The sequence below is a fragment of the Taudactylus pleione genome, unplaced genomic scaffold (genome assembly GCF_031769625.1).
Source record: "Taudactylus pleione unplaced genomic scaffold, aTauple2 ptg000903l, whole genome shotgun sequence".
Classification (NCBI taxonomy): domain Eukaryota; kingdom Metazoa; phylum Chordata; class Amphibia; order Anura; family Myobatrachidae; genus Taudactylus; species Taudactylus pleione.
In genome coordinates this window covers 1,434,535-1,456,712 of record NW_028285304.1, presented here as the reverse complement: position 1 = coordinate 1,456,712, position 22,178 = coordinate 1,434,535, and the positions used below count along the sequence as shown (strand labels likewise).

Sequence of the window (22,178 nt, the reverse complement as noted above, 5' to 3'; positions counted from 1 at the left end):
GCACTTATTGAAGTGGTGATTGAGGTAGGACGGTTGTATAATCAGGGCCGCCAAGAGATCCTCCAGTACCCAGTATTAGAGGTAATGGCCAAGTGTGGGGGTATGGCCACATCCTGTCAGATTCCCTCTGCAAAAGCTGCGCACCTGCTGGGAGCCCTCCTCAAACTGGCGCCCCTGCGTATAAGTCTAGCATCCATAATATATTTAGCCTGGGTGGTGCATGATGAAAGCCTACAGAGGTGCTTTGGCTGCCTCTGTGATGGAGATGGGCCAAACGATGTCTTTGAGGTGAAGATGTCAGGAAGATGCAAGAACATGAATGTGAGGAGTGGATAAAGATGAACCCTAAGCAGCGAACCTGGAGAGGCAGAGAAATCAAAATTCTCCATAGGGAAGTCATTTCTCTTGTCACATAACCCTAATGCTATTCTTATATTTCCACAGTATCCAAAAAGCTTGGCAGAAGAGAGTACAAAGGTGGCCATCGAAGCTGGCTACCGCCACATTGACGGCGCCTACATGTACTGCAATGAGGCTGAGGTGGGTCGGGCCATCAAGGAGAAGATTGCAGATGGAACCATAAGGAGAGAGGACTTGTTCCATACCGGGAAGGTAATAATCATAGGGGTAAATTTACTAAAGTGAGAGTTTTTAGAAGTGAGTTTTAGAAGAGATGTTGCCCATAGCAACCAATCAGATTCTACTTAACACTTAACTAGCACTTTCTAGAAGATAATAGTCAGAATATGATTGGTTGCTATGGGCAACATCTCTCCTAAAACCAGAGCCGGCCCTAGGCATAGGCACAATAAGCCAATGCCTAGGGGCGACTGGAATGCCTAGGGGCATTCCAGGGCTCTACCGCGGTTCTCCCTCCCCTGCTGAAGATGCTGCTGCGGCCTGGTCCGATGAGCTGGTCCCATGTCCCCCTGTGCTGGGCTGGTCCCATGTCCCCCTGTGCCAGGCCGGCCGTATTGCGCCGCAGCTATTGCGATCGGAGATCAGCTCCGATCCGGCAGCTGCCTGAGGCCTGGCTTCCCCTTTCCAAAATGGCCGTGGGAGGGTTGCTGCGCATGCCCAGCTGCAGCTTCTCCTCCCATGGGCCTTTGCGGAGCTCGTGAGTCACAGCTCCGCCCCCAGCTAAGGCCGGACTCAAGCACCTCCCAGGCCATGGAATGCAGACACACACACAGACTCAGAGGCCAAGCCGGTAATGGCAGGAGGAGGGGCGGACGTTTCTGGCAATGGCACTTACAGTAAGTGTGACACTGTCACACACATCTTATGTATATTATGGGAATGACTGGGATGCATACTGTCTGTATGCAGGGGTCCTGTGAATATTGAAGGGGTTTTATGTGTATACATAAAATACCATGCATTTGTGTATTCTGCACTTCAACATGTAATAATTATTTAGGTGACATGTACATGTGCAAGTGCAACCTACATAAATGTCAATGTGCATATTTTATACAAGTAACAAACATATATGACACCTCATTATTATATAATTTAGGAGTCCTCATATACTGTATAATGATTTGGGTGATGGGATGATATATATTGCAGGTAATATATTGCAAAAAATGAGTATGAGTGGCATGAAGGAGCCAGCATTAGTAGGGCATGCTGGTTCTAGTAGTGCTAGTTGGATTTCCCAGGAGTGACTCCCAGGTAAGCTGGCTCTCAATGTGGATGCATTTATGTATGTGCCTTTATCAGGAGGCCTTACATTTGACAAAATTTATATGTGCCTTTATCATGAGGCCTTATAATTGGTATAATTTACATTTGGGGTGAGCGTTCGGGCGTAAGACCCCCGGGGCTGGTCTGGCTGGGCCCCCTCATGGCATCACCACTTAATACACATAGTTGCTTTTTACATCACATATTATGTTTGTATTTTTTTCATGTAATAATTCACATATATTTTAACCCCTTTTTCCAACACACATTAATTAGCCTTACACAGCTATACTTTACACTGCACTGTCACTCTTTTTCTATTTTTCGTGTGATGCCCTGGGGGGTCCAGGGCTGGACGTTTTTCGGGGTGCACTGCGCCCCGGATGTGAACCCCTTAGTGTTAGGGACTGCTAGAGACAGAGAAGCCGTGACGTGGCCTAGCAGCTTCCCATGTATTTGCAAATGCATGCAACTAATATCTCTGATTTCTATGACCATATAGTCTTCATATATTGTTGCAGGTACTATTCAGTGTGCTGAGGTACAATAGGGGGTTAAACCCCCTTTCTTTTTCTACTTAGTATGACCCCTCCCTTTCATGCACCTGATTAGTGCAGCTAGATTGATTGAGCAGCTGCCATTTTTTGTTTGTTGCGTTTTCTTCTTTACCAGGTTTGCCATTGGACGCGACGCGCTTCACCTACACATGCTGCTTCATAACTAGTTTTTTGCCCTTTGCAAGCTGTCAGCAGTTCCCACTGTGGATTCTGAACTGATTGTGGTGCAGTCATCATATATGCGGTTGTTACTGGTCATTCACATGTAGGATAAGTGTCCTTTGGGTGTGTCATGGGCTTGTTGATGGGATTGCAGCTATTCAGAGGGGAGCGTATGCAGAGACCCATCCTCTTTCAGATGCACCCCTTCCACCAAGGATAGGGCGGGTACAAATGTTTGCTGGGGATGACGACGGATGGATGGGGCTATACGACCTACTATGAATACAGACAGAAATACACATTCAGAGCCTCAATCAGATATGGACGGTATTGCACAGCTGCAAGGATGCTGTGTTATACCGTCCAACTCAAATGCAGCAGGGGGGTGTCTGTATGCAGCGTCCGTAGACTCCTTTGGCCAGGCTGCGTAAGCTGAGACTTACTCAGCGCGGCAGGTACCTGGCCGATGGGAGGCCAGGAAATCTGCATTCACTGACGCAGACCCTGGCCTCATCCCTCCCGGAAAACACAGTTTCCAGGAAACGCTGGCCAGGAAATCCCCCACTCCGCCCCCCAAATGCTGCAGCCTGTCAATCAGAGACACTGCTAGCGAACTCGCAGATGGAAGGCTGCGCCTGCGTAGTCCTCGCACCATCGAAGATGTACGCTAGCCAGCGGGCTATCATACATCACTGAATCAGGCTCTTGTCTCTGAACGCAACTCTATATCAGGCCCAGATTACTGTAAGACATTAATTAAGTTGTAAACAATAAAAGAAAATTGTATTTGATGATATATCTATCATATAACAAAATACTAATCACAATAATATGACCTTCAAGACCCAACTGTGTTTTTCTTGAAGGTTATATTACTGTGATTTGCATTTTATTAGATATATGATCAAATACAATTTTATTTTATTGCTTACAACTGAGATGTTGCCATGCGCTGTTTTAAACATTTGACTTTGACGCCTCCTGACTGTACGTTTTTTCGTGTTATTGTTACTGAGGTCTCGGCAAAACCTCTTATTGGAAGCAGCTGTTCAACTCGGCTTTAATAATTATCAATCAGGAGAGCTGGTGCCCAGCTGTGTGTTTTTTTTCTATCGTCATACCTTCTAACTTAAAATATGGCCGCTATGGCTGCGTCTCTGCGAAAGAGAACGCTGCCGCATGCTGAAACACGCCTGTGACACTCACATAACACACCCATGGCATTCCCATAACACGCCCGCGAAAGAGAACGTTGCCACATGCTGAAACACGCCTGTGACACTCCCATAACACGCCTGTGACACTCCGATAACACGCCTGTGACACTCCGATAACACACCTGTGACACTCCCATACCACGCCTGTGACACTCCCATACCACGCCTGTGACACTCCCATAACACGCCCATGGCACTCCCATAACACGCCCATGGCACTCCCATAACACGCCCATGGCATTCCCATAACACGCCCGTGGCATTCCCATAACACGCACGCGAAAGAGAACGTTGCCACATGCTGAAACACGCCTGTGACACTCCCATAACACGCCTGTGACACTCCAATAACACGCCTGTGACACTCCGATAACACGCCTGTGACACTCCCATACCACGCCTGTGACACTCCCATACCACGCCTGTGACACTCCCATAACACGCCCCTGGCACTCCCATAACACGCCCATGGCACTCCCATAACACGCCCGTGGCATTCCCATAACACGCCCGCGAAAGAGAATGTTGCCACATGCTGAAACACGCCTGTGACACTCCGATAACACGCCTGTGACACTCCGATAACACGCCTGTGACACTCCGATAACACACCTGTGACACTCCCATACCACGCCTGTGACACTCCCATAACACGCCTGTGACACTCCCATAACACGCCCGTGGCATTCCCATAACACGCCCGTGGCATTCCCATAACACGCCCGTGAAAGAGAACGTTGCCACATGCTGAAACACGCCTGTGACACTCCCATAACACGCCTGTGACACTCCGATAACACGCCTGTGACACTCCGATAACACGCCTGTGACACTCCCATAACACGCCTGTGACACTCCCATAACACGCCTGTGACACTTCCATAACACGCCTGTGACACTCCCATAACACGCCTGTGACACTCCCATAACACGCCTGTGACACTTCCATAACACGCCTGTGACACTCCCATAACACGCCTGTGACACTCCCATACCATGCCTGTGACACTCCCATAACACGCCCATGGCACTCCCATAACACGCCCATGGCACTCCCATAACACGCCCATGGCATTCCCATAACACACCCGCGAAAGAGAACGTTGCCACATGCTGAAACACGCCTGTGACACTCCCATAACACGCCTGTGACACTCCGATAACACTCCTGTGACACTCCGATAACACGCCTGTGACACTCCCATACCACGCCTGTGACACTCCCATAACACACCTGTGACACTCCCATAACACGCCTGTGACACTTTCATAACACGCCCATGGCATTCCCATAACACGCCCGTGGCATTCCCATAACACGCCAGCGAAAGAGAACATTGCCACATGCTGAAACACGCCTGTGACACTCCCATAACACGCCTGTGACAATCCCATAACACGCCTGTGACACTCCCATAACACGCCTGTGACACTCCCATAACACGCTTGTGGCACTCCCATAACATGCCTGTGACACTTCCATAACACCCCTTGACACTCCCATAACACGCCTGTGACACTCCCATACCACCCCTGTGACACTCCCATAACACACCGGTGACACTCCCGTAGCATGCCTGTGACACTCCCGTAACACGCCCGTGACACTCCCGTAACACGCCCGTGACACTCCCGTAACACGCCCGTGACACTCCCGTAACACGCCCGTGACACTCCCGTAACACGCCCGTGACACTCCCGTAACACGCCCGTGACACTCCCGTAACACGCCCGTGACACTCCCGTAGCACGCCAGTGACACTGCCGTAACACACCCGTGACACTCCCGTAACACGCCTGTGACACTCCCGTAACACGCCAGTGACACTCCCGTAACGACACTCCCATAACACGCCTGTGACACTCCCATAGCACGCCTGTGACACTCCCATAACACGCCTGTGACACTCCCATAACACGCCTGTGACACTCCCATAACACACCGGTGACACTCCCATAACACACCGGTGACACTCCCATAACACACCGGTGACACTCCCATAGCACGCCAGTGACACTCCCATAACACGCCTGTGACACTCCCATAACACGCCTGTGACACTCCCATAACACGCCTGTGACACTCCCATAACACGCCTGTGACACTCCCATACCATGCCTGTGACACTCCCATACCATGCCTGTGACACTCCCATAACACGCCCATGGCACTCCCATAACACGCCCATGGCACTCCCATAACACGCCCATGGCATTCCCATAACACACCCGCGAAAGAGAACGTTGCCACATGCTGAAACACGCCTGTGACACTCCCATAACACGCCTGTGACACTCCGATAACACTCCTGTGACACTCCGATAACACGCCTGTGACACTCCGATACCACGCCTGTGACACTCCCATAACACACCTGTGACACTCCCATAACACGCCTGTGACACTTTCATAACACGCCCATGGCATTCCCATAACACGCCCGTGGCATTCCCATAACACGCCAGCGAAAGAGAACGTTGCCACATGCTGAAACACGCCTGTGACACTCCCATAACACGCCTGTGACAATCCCATAACACGCCTGTGACACTCCGATAACACGCCTGTGACACTCCCATAACACGCTTGTGGCACTCCCATAACATGCCTGTGACACTTCCATAACACCCCTTGACACTCCCATAACACGCCTGTGACACTGCCATACCACCCCTGTGACACTCCCATAACACACCGGTGACACTCCCGTAGCATGCCTGTGACACTCCCGTAACACGCCCGTGACACTTCCGTAACACGCCCGTGACACTCCCGTAACACGCCCGTGACACTCCCGTAACACGCCCGTGACACTCCCGTAACACGCCCGTGACACTCCCGTAACACGCCCGTGACACTCCCGTAGCACGCCAGTGACACTGCCATAACACACCCGTGACACTCCCGTAACACGCCTGTGACACTCCCGTAACACGCCAGTGACACTCCCGTAACGACACTCCCATAACACGCCAGTGACACTCCCATAACACGCCTGTGACACTCCCATAACACACCGGTGACACTCCCATAACACACCGGTGACACTCCCATAGCATGCCTGTGACACTCCCATAACACGCCAGTGACACTCCCGTAACACGCCCGTGACACTCCCGTAACACGCCCGTGACACTCCCGTAACACGCCCGTGACACTCCCATAACACGCCCGTGACACCTCCTCTTTTTGCGATGACGTTAGGCCACCTCCCAGTCTCCACCCAGAACCGCTCATGGATCTCGGAGCCCTCTCAAGTAACCGAGATGTCGCAGTAATGGTTTTCAGGACCTTTTGTCCATACGCAGTAGCAAATAATCACTCAACTGCGTAAACATCGGTACCAGGTCCTCCATCTGAATCAGGCCCTTAGGGGTATATTTACTAAAGGTTGATTTTAATTGATTTAAAATCGATCAAAATCGATTAACATGGATTTTGTGTTTCTGGGGCTAAATCACACATTTACTAACAGACAAGCTTTGATTTAGTTTTTCAAGTATTAGTAAATGTGTGATTTAGCCCCAGAAACACAACATCGAGGCTAATCGATTTTGCTCGATTTTAAATCAATTAAAATTTATTAAAATCGACCGTTCGTAAATATAACCCTTAGTGTAGTATTATAAGTAACATCTCTTAAAGTCCACCATACAGGAACCTACACACAGTAATGAGCTTATGCCTCAACGTGGCTCCAAATATTGCACAGCGCCCATTATACGGTTTATGTCTTTCAGCTCTGGAGCACGTTCCATTCCCCGGAAATGGTGCGCCCAGCTCTGGAAAAGTCCCTGAAAGACCTACAGATGGATTATTTGGACCTTTTCCTCATTCATGTTCCTGTGGAATTTAAGGTAATCAGATGACTGAGAGGAGCTTCTTGTCTTTCTAAAACCAAATAATCCAGGGAAAAATAACACAGACTGTGAACTCAAAATTTCTCTTTACAAGAGTTTTAATAACTATGTACATGCAGATTAGTCATTGGCGACTGTCTTGCCCTTTTGTTGGCTGAAACAAATGAGAATGCTCTCAACTCGTGATATCACTGAGGCACGCTCTAAAAATCAAGAAGGACGGCCCTGATTCAGAGCGAGCGCTCTGTCAGAGCGTTCGGCTCTGAATCAGGGCCAGTGATCACTGTAAAAAAAAGAAAAAAAAAATAGTAAAAAAAAACAAAAAAACTTACCAGAGTCCAGAGACCGGTGATCGGGGCACGGGTGATGTCCTCCCTCCGGTCAGCTGGTCTCCCATCCTGCACTGGGGCCCGGTCGTCACATGACCGAGTCCCAGTGCAGGATGGGATGTCAGCAGACCGGAGGACATCACCGGAGCACCGATCACTGCAGGTAAGCGTAATTAAGGGAGGGGGGGTCGTGGGGGATGACGACCGCAATCGCATGGGTGGGGCTTAGCAACAGGGGCAGGGCTTAGTGACAGCCAGTCAACGCATGCGTGGGCACTTGTCACAGTATTTTTTGCGAAAATACCGTGATCAGGCTGCGTAGGGGATTCGCAGGGACAGAGCTTTATCGCAAGCTCTGTCCCTGCAAGAGATTTTTTTAAAATCCCCGTGATATTGCCTGAATTTGCAATGCAAATTCAGTCGGTAATATCACACTACAATCTGCATTACAAATGCGGAAAGTAGTAAATAGAGCCCTATATCACACAGCCTCCACATCACACTGTCTCTATATCATACAGCCTCCACATCACACTGTCTCTATATCACACAGCCTCCACATCACACTGTCTCTATATCACACAGCCTCCATATCACACTGTCTCTATATCATACAGCCTCCACATCACACTGTCTCTATATCACACAGCCTCCACATCACACTGTCTCTATATCACACTGTCTCTATATCACACAGCCTCCACATCACACTGTCTCTATATCACACAGCCTCCACTCCAGTTTTCATCTCACTTATTACCTCGCCCACAATATGAACACTCTGACTTCAACTTCAAACAACCCTGCCTTATTCAGTGCCCACATATTCCTCTACGTTATCCATCCCTATCCTCCCCCCCTTGTCTCCTTCACTTGCTGTTCCCCCTATATTCTCTCATCAGTCTGCTTTCCAACCCTCTGCTTCTTTCCCCCCGCCATTACTGTTCCTCCACTCTCCACCACCTCCCTCCCTCCATGGCCTTGCTACCCCACCACTATGCCCTATGCCCTCCTGGTTCTGCCTGTCACCTCCAGGGCTGCCAAGAGAAATTCTTGGCCCGGGTACAGCTCACCCTGTGGGACTACAGCATGCTGGGCATGGCTGCACCCATTTGTGGGTGGGTCTAGCATGTGAGATGCTCCCACTCACAGGAGCATGGCACAGCACCCAGCAGCTGGGACTAAAGTGGTCACTATCAGGATGGCGGGACAGTCCCATAATAGTTGCATTTTAGCAGGATGTATTTAGATGCTAAAATGTAACACACAATAATTAAAGTGCTACAACTTTATTTTGTATATCTCTCATGCAGTGACGTAACTAGGGTATTTGGAGCCCAGGGCAAATTTGAAAAGGGAGCCCCCCCACCCATGTGCGCGCGCCCAAGGCGCGTGCGTCAAAAAATGGGCGTGGTCACTTAAAAATGGGGCGTGTCAACATGACACACCCCTTTATTTTCAAACTGAACATTCCTATCCATATGCACCTTAACCCCAGTAGTACCCCTTATACAGTACCCCCAGTATGCAGTTGTGGTCCCTCTCATGCAGGCCCATAGTAGTGCCCCTTATACAGTATCCCCAGTAGTGGTCCCTCTTATACAGCCCCCAATTAGTTCCCCTTACTCAGTACCCCCAGTAGTGGCCCCACCAAATGCAGTGCCCCACGTAGTGTTCCCCCTTATGCAGTGCCCCCAGTAGCAGTCCCCACAATGCAGTGCGCCCAGTAGCGGTATCCCCTTATGCAGTGCCCTTTTATATAGTGCCCCCAGCAGTAGTCCCCCCCATGCAGTTTTCCCAGTAGTGGTCCCCTTATGCAGGCACCCTGTAGTGATCCCCCCTATCTAGTGCCCCCTGTAGTGGTCCCCACAGTGCCCCTAGCAGTAAGCCCCTTATATAGTGCCCCCAGCAGTAGTGTCCCCCCCTCCCATGCAGTGCCCCTAGTAGTGGTCCCCCTGATGCAGGCTCCCAGTAGTGACCCCCCCCCCTATCCAGTGGTCCCTGTAGTGGCCCTTCCTATTATTGCCCCCATTAGTGGTCCCCCGAGTGCAGTGCCTCTAGTAATACTAGGCCCCTTTTAGAATGCCCCCAGTGGTAGTCCCCCCCCAAGTAGTAGTCCCCAGTAGAGTAGCCCCCCCCAGTAGAGGTCCTCCCAATGGCACCCCCAGTAGATGTCCCCCCCAGTAGATGTCCCCCCCAGTAGTAGCCAACCCCTCCCCCGTTGTGCAGATAGGTAAGGTTTAAAAATAAATAAATATATATAAAAATATACTTACCTGATTCCACGCTGCTCCTGTCCTCGATGCCAATGCCGCTCCCGCCCTCCAGTCCGCCCGGGCTGGCGCGCTCAGCATTATGGGACTGACGTCATGACATCAGTCCCATTACCCACGGCTCCGTCCGGCTCTTGCAGTGGGTGCTGCAGCAGTAAGTGAGAGTCTATCTGACTCTCATTGGCTGCTGTTTAACACACGCATCGCCGCCAGCGCTGGCGGCGATGCGTGTGTTATGCACAGCCTGAGCCCACCTCCTGGCGCTATTGGGCAAGCGCTCAGGGGGAGGGAACGGGCTCAGGCGTGCAGCACAGGACCGGCGCTGGAAGCCTAGCGCCGGTCCTGTGCAAATGTGTAGCGCTGACCGCACTCATTGCGGTCGGCGCTACACTGGCTATCTAGGGCGGGCGGGCCGGTACCGTCCCCGCTCGCCCTGCCCTAGTTACGCCACTGCTCTCATGTAAATAACACATAAAATCTATTTTTTGTCATAGAGATAGAATAAAGAAGGACCTAATTTTGACATAACATCAGGTCATGTTATACACACACATTCCGCAGCACATATCCTATCCCACTGCTCCATGCTCCTTCCTCACTATCTACCCCATCTGTGTCGCCCCTGTCTGTCTGTCCCTCCCCTTTAGAATGTAAGCTCTTACGAGCAGGGCCCTCGTCCCTCACGTGCAGGGCCGGATTAAGGGGGGGGCGACAGGGGCGATCGTCTTTGGGAACCCACACACGGAGGGGCCCCCACACAGGGTCAGTGTGACCCTGCCGAGAACAGGTGTCTAGTGACACCTGTTCCCGGATTGAGGCTCACTGCCGCGATTCTCTATTAATGTATGCAGTGGCACAGTCAGTGCCGCTGCATACAGCGCAGATCGGCTCCCGAGTCTTCTCACCAGCGCCACGTGACACATTACGTCCATGACGCCGATGAGAGGACCATGGAGCAGCTCTGCCGGGAGGAGGTCGCGCCCGCACGCCGGCTCTCAGGTAAGTCAGTGGCAGAGGCTTTGGGGGTGGGAGGGCAGAAGCCTTAGGGGGAAGGGGGGAAGCTCCGTGTGGCTTGAATAGGCCCCCGCTATTTAGTTGCCCTGGGGCCCCCACAAGCTTTAATCCGTCCCTCATGTGCTTCTCCTCCCTCTACTTATAGTATCATTTACTCCTAACTCCCCACAACGGCACCTAACACTTGGTTGCTGACGCCCTGCTGCTTGTGTTATGCAGCGATGTGTATAAACCATGTCCTTGTCCTACATTGTTTTGTATTACTATTAACTGTTTTTCTTGTGTGCTCATTTATGTACTGTGTAAGGCGCTGCGGAACCTTTGTGGCGCCATATAAATAAAGGATAGTAATAAAGGATAATAATAATAATAAAATCCAGAACCTGGGGAATTGATGTGAAAGAAACACTGATGGAGGCTTTTGCAAAATCAAATTTGCCTTTACCAAAACCTACAGCAATAGCAACTGATGGGGCACCATCCATGACCGGGCCTGTGCAGGGCTGACGAACTATCCCCTGACTTCTGGATGTTTCACTGCCTCATCCATTCAGGAGCCAGGAACACACACACATCAAACGTATTTGTTATATATAACTGCACACTAATACATATACAATATACATACACTAACACTTACACAATAACACATATATACACACAAACACATACATACACACACTAACATACATACACATATTTACACTCAAACATATACATACACATATATACACACTAACACATATATACACATAAATACACACTATCACGTACATATGCACTAACATACACATATATACATATATACAAACTACCACATACATACATGTAAACATACATACTAACATAAACACATACCTACATATACACTAACCCATTCACACATATATACACACTAACATACATACATACACACATTATATATATATATATATATATACTGTACATTAACATATATATATTTCACACAAAAAAATCCTAAACTGCGATTGTAGCAGCTGGATTGACAAGCACAAGCACATGTATAGTTTTCATGTTTTTATGAACCAACTACTAGAGGGTCAACCATAAATCACGGATATAGGCATATGTATTCCAATTCTGAGGTTCTACAACATCTGATTCAGATAAACCATACAACAAATTTTTGGTATCACATTGAATACAAGTGTGTAATGGGAGATTTACCCCTGAGGAAGTCTCATAAAGAGACGAAACGCGTCGGGTTTTAAATGAAAGGTGGACACTACATCTAAACAATTTTTCCGATTGGAAGGTGATTAATTATCCTTCTTTAAAGATCGATGGGTGTCCAATATTATTAACATGTAAGAAATGTTCATTTATTGTATTGTTGGTTTTTTTAATAAAGAAAGAATATGATCATTTTAGAAATTTAATTATTTCTTAATTTGTTTATTAATACTGGCCTTGGGCCAATTGTCTGGGTGTTTTTGGTACGAGGGTATCGTTTTATAGAACCTCAAGGAGGATTTGAAGCAAGCTCATTTTCTGGACTAACTGACTTGAATCGAAAATCAAATAGGAACAGACAGTGAAATTGTCTCCTTAAAGAAAATAGAAGATACACATTTTAAAAGTTGTGTTCCAATAAGAAGCGCCCCATTAGTAATTTGTTTGTCTATATATATATATATATATATATATATTTATATATAAAAAATATATATATACACTAACACATATACAGTATGCACACGCTAACACATATATACACACAAACACATACAGTACATACGGATCTCGACGCCTGTCATTAGACACTTGCCGGGATTAGACAGTCGGGAAGCCGGTGGTCGGGATTGCGTCCGTCGGCTTCCCGACTGCTACCCGTACACATAAATGCATACATACACATTAACACATTCATACACATATATACACACACTAACATACATACACACAAATACACATACATACATATACATTAACACCCACACACACATGTATATATATATATATATCTGCAGGTAACGTACTACAAGTCTCAGACTTTTGCTGATAAGCAATGTTATTTAGTATATCACTGCATAGTATATTAGTTTGATGTTTTTAGTTTCTTTGTTAGTTAGCTCATTGAGCCTGTTATTAGCCTAGTGGTATGTGCTGTGTGTTTGTTTAACTCAATTTATTGCTAGCCATATTAGTGGGAGGGTGCTGGGCTTGTATGCAATCAGTAATTTAACATGCCAGGTCTCCTACATATTGGTCATTAGTAGGCTGGAATAGCCTGGCTGGAATTGCTCCATTCAGAAGTGCACTATTCAAAAGTGCATTTTAAAATTAATACTGGCGTTAGACCTGCGTTGAACCAAAGTGGAACAGAAGGGAAATAACCGATCTGCACTTCTAAAAACCTAATCTAGATTTGGAGAAAAACAATCAACAAAGGTGATTTTAAAATCTCACTGCTACAAACTCCTGCTGACTGCATAACCTGGACTTTCAAAACTGAACTCTGGTTGCTACACAAACTCTGGCCATCACTTGCCACTATTTGTGCTGCCTCCGTGCTTAACAGATAATCTTACTGAATACTGTTAATATCAGCTTAACTCTGTGATAATGTCTTTTTACATTAGCTCTTTGGTCTAGTCTTACATGATCTAGCTACTGCTACTCTCTACTCTTATATTCAATTTCTGCTCCCATCTTATCTCCACTTTTTCTAAACTCTATAATATATTTTTGTTGTGCTGACACTGTACCTTATCCTTACCATGACCATGTTGTCTCCTCCCTTCACTCAGTTTCTAACTAATCTTTTGTTCTGCCCTCTGACTCCACCTCTATCCTTTCCCCCTGGTCTCCTCCACCTCCTCCTATCTCCCCTTCTCTCTCTGCCTTCCTCCCCCTCTTCTCCCATTACTCAATTTTCTTTCTCTTATACCCCCCAAGGATCCTACTACCCCACTGGTAATCTTTCCTCCCTTACTTATCTCCCTGTCACTTCGCCCCACTTTCATTCACGTCTCCTTAACTTCCCTCCCTGCCCACTTCCTACAGGGTCCCCTCCTAGCACAGGAGCACGCACGATCCCTACACTCTATTCATCTCAGTCTCCCAAAGTATTCTCACCTCCACGCTATTGCAACCCTGATAATCTCATTCACATCTCTCCTATCAACTCTGTCACTCTATCCTGTGCCCTCTGGAATGCCAGATCAGTCTGTAACAAACTGGCCCCCACCCATGACCTTTTCATCTCCAACTCCCTGAATCTCCTGGCCATTACTGAAACCTGGATTTTTCCCTCTGACACCACTTCTCCTGCAGCTCTCTCTTATGGGGGCCTCACCTAATCCCACACCCCCAGGCCTGGGGGTCGCCATGGTGGTGGTGTTGGAGTCCTTCTATCCCCTGGTTACTCATACCAACATATACCATCAGAACCATCCCTTACATTCTCCACATTTGAAGTTCATGCTATACGCCTCTTCCAACCAGTACACCTCAGAGTAGCTGTCATCTACCGTCCCCCTGGCCCTCCCTCCAAGTTCCTTGACAACTTTGCTTCCTGGATCACTCACTTTCTCTCCTCAGACCTTGCCTCTATTATCCTCGGTGACTTCAATATTCCTATTGATATCCCCACAGAATCTGCTGCCTCCAAACTACTCACCCTCACTTCCTCATTTGGTCTCTCCCAATGGACCTCCTCACCCTCCCATGCGAGTGGGCATTTGCTTGATCTGGTATTCACTCACCGTTGTGATATTTCTGCTTACTCCAATTCCCCATTCCCCCTCTCTGACCATCACCTCCTCTCTTTTAACCTATCCCTCTCTCCTTCCCCTCCACTACCTCCAAAAGCCACCATCACTAAGCGTAACATTGAAGCCATCGACACTGCTTTCTTTTCTTCCCTACTTGACTCACTTCTCTCCCCTATCCTCTCTTTCTCCTGCGCTGAACAAGCTGCTTCCCTATACAATGCCTCCCTTACTTCTGCTCTTGACTCTGTTGCTCCGGTGATCACTACTCACCCTCGCAAATTCACACCTCAACCCTGGCATTCCAAATGCACCAGATACCTGCAAAAATGTTCACGAACTGCCGAGCGACAGTGGAGAAGATCACGCTCTCAGGCAGATTTTCTCCATTTCAAATTCATGCTGTAATCCTACAGTGCTGCTCTCTCCCTCTCTAAACAGTCATATTTCAATAATCTCATCTCCTCCCTGTCCTCAAATCCCCAGCGTCTCTTTTCCACCTTCAACTCCCTCCTCTGTCCACCCCCTCCTCGTCTCCCCTCCTTGCTCTCTGCCACTGACTTTGCTACCTATTTCACATCTAAAATTGATTCCATACGTCAGGACATCATATCCAACCAGTCCCCCAGCTCTCCACCTCCTCCTTTCCCGGATCACCCCTCCCCATCTATTTTACAGACTCTGACATCCTTCTCCCCTGTGACTGGAGAGGAAGTTAAGGCCCTTATCCAGTCCTCCCCCCCTTCCACCTCTCCTCTCGACCCTATCCCCTCCCACCTCCTCCGCTACCTCTCTCCTTCTGCCTGCTCCCATCTTGCCCACCTCCTTAATCTCTCCCTCTCATCTGGCACTGTTCCTTATGCATTCAAGCATGCCCGTGTTTCCCCCATTCTTAAAAAACCTAACCTTGATCCTAACATTCTCTCTAACTACCGTCCAATCTCTCTCCTCCCTTTTGCCTCCAAACTCCTTGAGCGTATTGTTTACAACCGCCTCACCACATTTCTTTCCTCCCACTCCCTCCTTGACCCTTTTCAGTCTGGCTTCCGTTCTCTCCACTCCACTGAAACTGCCCTCACAAAAGTCAGCAACGACCTCCTTGCTGCCAAATCCAAGGGCCACTACTCTGCTCATTCTCCTTGATCTCTCTGCTGCCTTTGACACTGTGGACCACCCTCTACTGCTGCATATACTTCACTCCCTTGATCTACGTGACACTGCTCTCTCCTGGCTGTCCTCCTACCTCTCTGACCGTTCCTTCTCTGTTTCCTCTCATGGCGACTCCTCCCCCCCACAACCTCTTACAGTAGGTGTTCCCCAAGGTTCTGTTCTTGGACCTCTCCTATTCTCTCTCTATACGTCTTCTCTAGGTAAACTCATCAGCTCTTTTGACCTCCATTATCATCTCTATGCTGATGATACTCAGATCTACCTTTCCTCACCTGATCTTTCCCCCTCTATACTGACGCGTATCTCCAACTGTCTCTCTGCTATCTCTTCCTGGATGTCCCAGCGATTTCTCAAAACTTAATATGTCTAAGACTGAGCTGATAGTCTTCCCACCCTCCCACATAACATCATGTCCCACTATTTCTTTATTAATAGATGGCATTACTATCTCATCTAGCCCCAAAGTGCGTTGTCTTGGAGTCATCCTGGACTCTTCCCTCTCCTTTAAACCACACATTCAGAACCTCTCACAGTCCTGTCATTTCCATCTCAAGAATATTTCCAAGATCAGACCCTTTCTCACCCAGGATGCTACCAAAACCCTTGTACATTCCAGGTCATGTCCAGACTGGACTACTGTAACCTTCTCCTAGCTGGCCTCCCCAAATCCCATCTCTCTCCTCTCCAGTCTGTGCTCAATGCTGCTGCTCGGCTCATCTTCCTCTCCAAATGCTCTACATCTGCCTCCCCTCTTTTGCAAGCCCTCCACTGGCTCCCATTCCCTTTCAGAACCCAATTCAAGGCTCTTACACTCACTTACAAAGCCCTCACCCATTCCTCTCCCATTTACATCTCTGATCTAATTTCCCTTCACTCTTCTGTCCGCCCTCTTCGTTCACTTAATACACGCCGCCTTTCATGCCAATTGATTACTTCCTCCCACTCCCGCCTCCAAGACTTTGCCCGTGCTGCTCCTCACCTTTGGAACTCCCTCCCTCTCCCTATCAGACTCTGCACCTCTCTACCATCTTTCAAACGAGCTCTTAAGACCCACTACTTCATTAAAGCCTTCCAGCTCTCATCCTGACTTGCTGCTACATCTTCCTTTCTCCCGGCCCACCCCATTCTGTGTCACTCCTGTTTGTCTTCCCCTCCCTTAAAGAATGTAAGCTCTTTCGAGCAGGGCCCTCTACCCTCTTGTGCTTCTCCCTACTGTAATTTAATTTATCTCTTACTAGCCACTAGGGCAACTAACACTTGGCTGCTTATGCGGGCGTTAATGTCACTAAAATAGCAATGTTTATCCATGTCCTGTCTTGTATTGTATTGTAAGTCAATGGTTACTTTTTTGTCTATGTACTTTGTAAGGCGCTGCGGAACACTTGTGGCGCCATATAAATAAATGATAATAATAATAATAATATATATATAGTATACACACACATATATACACATATATATATATATATATATATATACACACACACACACTAACACATATACAGTATACACATGCTAACACATACACAATATCACATATATACACACAAACAAATGCATACACATTAACACATTCATGCACATATATACACACACTAACATACATACGCATACGTACAGACTAACATATACATACACACTATCACATATATACCCACTAACATACACACTAACACATACATATACATAAACACATTCATACACATATATAAACACACTAACACATACATACATATACATATATACACACTAGAACATTACACATATATACTTATGGCGCATACACACGGTCAGATGAATGATGAACGATTTGAACGATGAATGATTTGAACGATTTTACAAACGATTTCATGAACGATGAACGATTTTTGACTGTATTAAAATGAATTAAATCGTCTGAATCTGACTGCAAACACATCACATGTCAGATATCATTATCTGACATGCGGGCACGCGCATCGTTCATCGTTGCAGACCCACATGTTAGATATTCTATCAGATATGAACGATTGAACGATATTTAAAATCGTTATCGTTCATACTGTATCTGAAGGAAAATCTGACAGTGTGTATGCACCATAACACTGCAGCAGCTGCAGGTTGCTTAAGGCGACGGGCACCTCGCATCATTAGGCCCCGTAATACCGTGATTAGCAGAGAAATTAGGGGCAGGGCTTGTCATTTTGGCTCCGCCCCCACTGCAGCCAGCATAGGAGGGAATTGGTCTGTCAGGGGGGATTTCTAGCTACTCAGAAACCCCCCCTGCATGCGCTTGTGTCAGGAGCAAATCGTGTTTAAAAAGTTAAATTTGGATCACATAAGGAATCCTATCCTGTCACACACATGTTCTTACTCACAGACAATCAAGAATCTGATTGCTAAACTCGACCAAGGTTTTCCAGGTAACCTGCTCCACTGTACTGTAAGGTGGCTTTTACAGTGTTATCACGCTTTTTGGAACTTCTGAACCCTGTGAAGCTTTTCATGGAAGTGAAGGGGAAGGAATACCCTGTCCCACATTGGGTATTAGATCTGGCGTTTCTGCTGGACAATGCCGCAGTATCTGGATGGACTCAACCTAAATGTCTAAAGCCAGGTACACACGGGACGATGAGCTGAATGAACGATATTGGTGAAAGATTTCCCTTGAACTTTCTGTAGTGCAGGACAAACGATATTGGGTGTACACACTGACAGATATCTTTCAGTGAAGTCATCCTTCCACATCTCTGAACAGGCAATTATTAACGATATCTTTCAGATTGGCGCGCATGTACGGACGACCAAAGATATTGTTATCATCCAGCGGGAGCACGCATCGTTGGTCGTTCACTGCATACACCCAAAACAATATGATCGATATATCGTTGAACGATATCGTTATCGGCCATATTGTTTTTTTATTTACCAGTTATTTATATAGCGCAAGCATATTCCGCAGCGCTTTACAGAGATTGTTCATAAATATCGTTCCGTGTGTATGCCCCTTAAGGGGAGTCATTCTGACAGCCCTGGTACAAAGTATATTTGTGTTTGTCAACAAACTGAAAGGGGTATATTAACTAAAGTGAGAGTTTTTAGAAGTGGAGATGTTGCCCGTAGCAACCAAACATATTCTAATTTAACTAGCACTTTCTAGAAGATAATAGCTAGAATCTGATTGATAATCCCAAATTGTTTAAGGTGCAACTTTAAAGGGGGAAACTACCACAATTTCCCTCACTGTTAAAGGCAAGTAACCAAGCACCTGAGAGTGTCAGGCTGGGGCATGAAGGGCTCACCAGGGGAATGCAGTGGTAGGGCCCAAACTTAAATGGAAGTGGTCAGTTACCACATGGGGTGTGGCCATCGTTAGATACTGTGTAATTGATCCTCTAATAGGGTACCTATGTATAATATTAGGGCACAGTCTGAAACCTAACATTAGAGGCAGTGGGGCCCAGCAGGGATTTCCCCTGTGCCCCTGTGGGTCAGTCCAATCCTGGTACCCGATATCTGTAGCACAACCCCATATGCAACATTGACTAAAGAACTTCAAGATGGCTTCCATGGTCTACAGCTTCCATGGTCTATCTTGTAAATACTGATGGTAACTGTTTGAGCCCTTTAGTCACAGATGAAGCAAGTTCTCAGATAGAGAAGATTGAACTTCCTGAGGATGACTTAGGTCTTTCCTGAAGGAAGAAACCATTTCTGGAGGACTGTACCCCAACGTCACATGTGTTGCGCTCAGACTATCAATGTTTGGGTCCTACTTATCTTTGTGGGCCTTTTTATTTTAACACTGAAACAAGTGAAATCAAAACATTGATCAGGTCTATCAGGCCCACACGTGCGATAATTACTGCGAGGGGCCTCGGCCGCATACAGGCCATAATGTAAAAAAAAAAATTAAAACAAGGAATGTCTAAGGTGCCACTGATAAAGTATTACAGCAAATAAAATAAACGGGTGAAAAATGTTTAATATTGGAAAGATTTTGTAAATAATGTACAGTAGTCCTATTTTCCATGCATGCAGGACTTGTAATTATATACTATGTATAACTGATCTTCTCTCCTGTCTATACTGACTACAGTGATAGGGTGCACGCCGGGTGACAGGCAGAAATTGCAGCCAATCACAGATGTCAGTGAGTCAGAGGCTCAAAAATCCCACAGAGATGTATATTTATATATTAATAATGGACAGACCACACTAACATGGGAACACATCCAGACACACTGGTCATGTGGTTACACAGGCAGATGGGGCTTAGCTGTTGCTCCACCCACTGCTTCATTCTACTGGCAGAATATTCCCCCAATCATATTCCCCTCCCTGTGATGTCACCAGTCTCTGGGCAGATTTCTTATGGTAATTTCTCCCAGCTCCTGACTACCCCAGATATAGTTATACAGCCTGTCCCTACCCATAATGCAGCATGAAGGGGCTCAGTGAGGGCGGCAGTGTAGGTGTGTAAGTGTCTGATGGGGTCACAGAGAGAATAAAAGGACAGCTGTCCTGCCTCATAATCCAGGTATATCCTCACTCTGTCACAGGGGATATTGTCAGGTAACCGGATCTTTGTATTGTCATGTATCACTGAGTACTGATTTTTATACCTCCACACACACCAGGACTTGTTATTATATCCAATGTATGACTGACCTCCTGTCCTGTCTATACTGGGATAACACATCCCCACCTTCCAGTGCTCTGATTTACTGACATCCACTTCCCAGTAATGTCGCCCTGAGGAGAATCCCCTGGTGCTTATTACCTGAGGACACTGAAATCTCTCTGGTGTTACTGGGTGATTCTGGTTTATATCTGACCTGGATGCAGTTTTCCTATCACCTGATATCTGTATATTATCACCAGCTGTGGTTACATCCAGTAATAGGTCTGTAGGTTCCTGCACATAGATCCCTGTATTTATACCTGTTATTATATCAGATAATGTGAGTAATGTCCCTGAGATGAGACCCACATCCAGATCTCCTGCACCATGGACCTGGTTATCATGTCTCTCTGTGTCCTCAGTATCACACAAGTCACCTGTGTCTGGTTCCTGTAAGACAGTCACTGGGTCACACATGTTACACAGCTCCTCAATGTGACGCATCTTCCTGGACAGCTCGTCCTTCTTTATTTCCAGCTGCTGGATCAGATCAGAGACTGAGAGTGAAATGCGCTGTTCCTGCCTGGAGATCTCACACAGGACTCTCTTCTCCAGGTCTTCCAGCTGTCTCCTGATGTCTCTAAACAGGGCAGTGACTGTCTCTGTTACACCAGCTGCTTTTCCTTTATCTTCCCTCCTGCGCTCCTGCAGGCTCTGGACTCTTTTCTCAGTCTCCTCTCTCTTTGTGGTCAGTTTCTGCAGAACATTTCTCAGCTTCTCCTTCTTCTTCTCAGAGGCCTCATTCAGTGACTCCATCTTGTGTTTTCTGTGTTCCCCAATCAGACAGCAGGACACACAGATACAGGCAGCATCCTCAGTGCAGTAATACTCCAGGATCTTCTTATGGACGGAGCATTTCCTGTTACCCAGAGAAGTGGTGGGATCAGATAAGACGTGTTCTGCTGACTTGCTGTGTACTCTCAGGTGTTTACCACACAGAGAAGCCTCACAATGAAGACAGGACATAGCAGCAGGTACAGGAGAGTGAATACAGTATGTGCAAAAGATCCCAGTCTCCTCCTGATCTGGCTGAGTAGACAGGAAACTCCCCACTATGTTACACAGAGTTATGTTCCTCTGCAGTGCAGGACGCTCCTGACACTCTGCTCTGCATTCAGGACAGGTATAAACTCCAGATCCCTCCTGTGTATCCAGCACACGATCAATACAGACCCGGCAGAAGTTGTGACCACATCTCAAGGTTACAGGATCTGTATAAATGCTCAGGCAGATGGAACAGTCCAGCTCCTGTCTCAGATCAGCAGACGCCATCGCTGGCAGCAGGAGAGAGAAATGAAAGTGAAAGTCTCTGACACTCAGATACCAGTGAGGTCACATACAGCACACAGGGCGAAGCTGGGCTGTCACTCAGATTATAGCTACAGGCTCAGTTATACTAAGAGCCATAGGATATACTTATGATAATACTGTTATTTTCAAAATTATAGTTATTGTATAACTACTGATATGTACAAGTTTTTCCCACACTAGAGATCTACATTTTCTGGA

General features: G+C 47.2%; 1 protein-coding gene and 1 pseudogene across 2 annotated transcripts in view; one reads left to right on the top strand and one right to left on the bottom strand.

Moving 5' to 3' along the window:
* LOC148473971 (aldo-keto reductase family 1 member C23-like protein) overlaps positions 1–22,178 on the top strand; it is a 42,201-nt gene that overhangs the window by 2,679 nt on the left and 17,344 nt on the right. For both annotated transcript variants that reach the window (XM_088459286.1, XM_088459285.1), the window contains exons 2-3: positions 445–612; positions 7,367–7,483. In XM_088459286.1, the coding sequence (XP_088315412.1) occupies positions 445–612; positions 7,367–7,483 (285 nt within the window). The remainder of the gene's footprint in view (positions 1–444; positions 613–7,366; positions 7,484–22,178) is intronic.
* Positions 20,250–21,941, bottom strand: LOC148473972 (E3 ubiquitin/ISG15 ligase TRIM25-like; annotated as a pseudogene).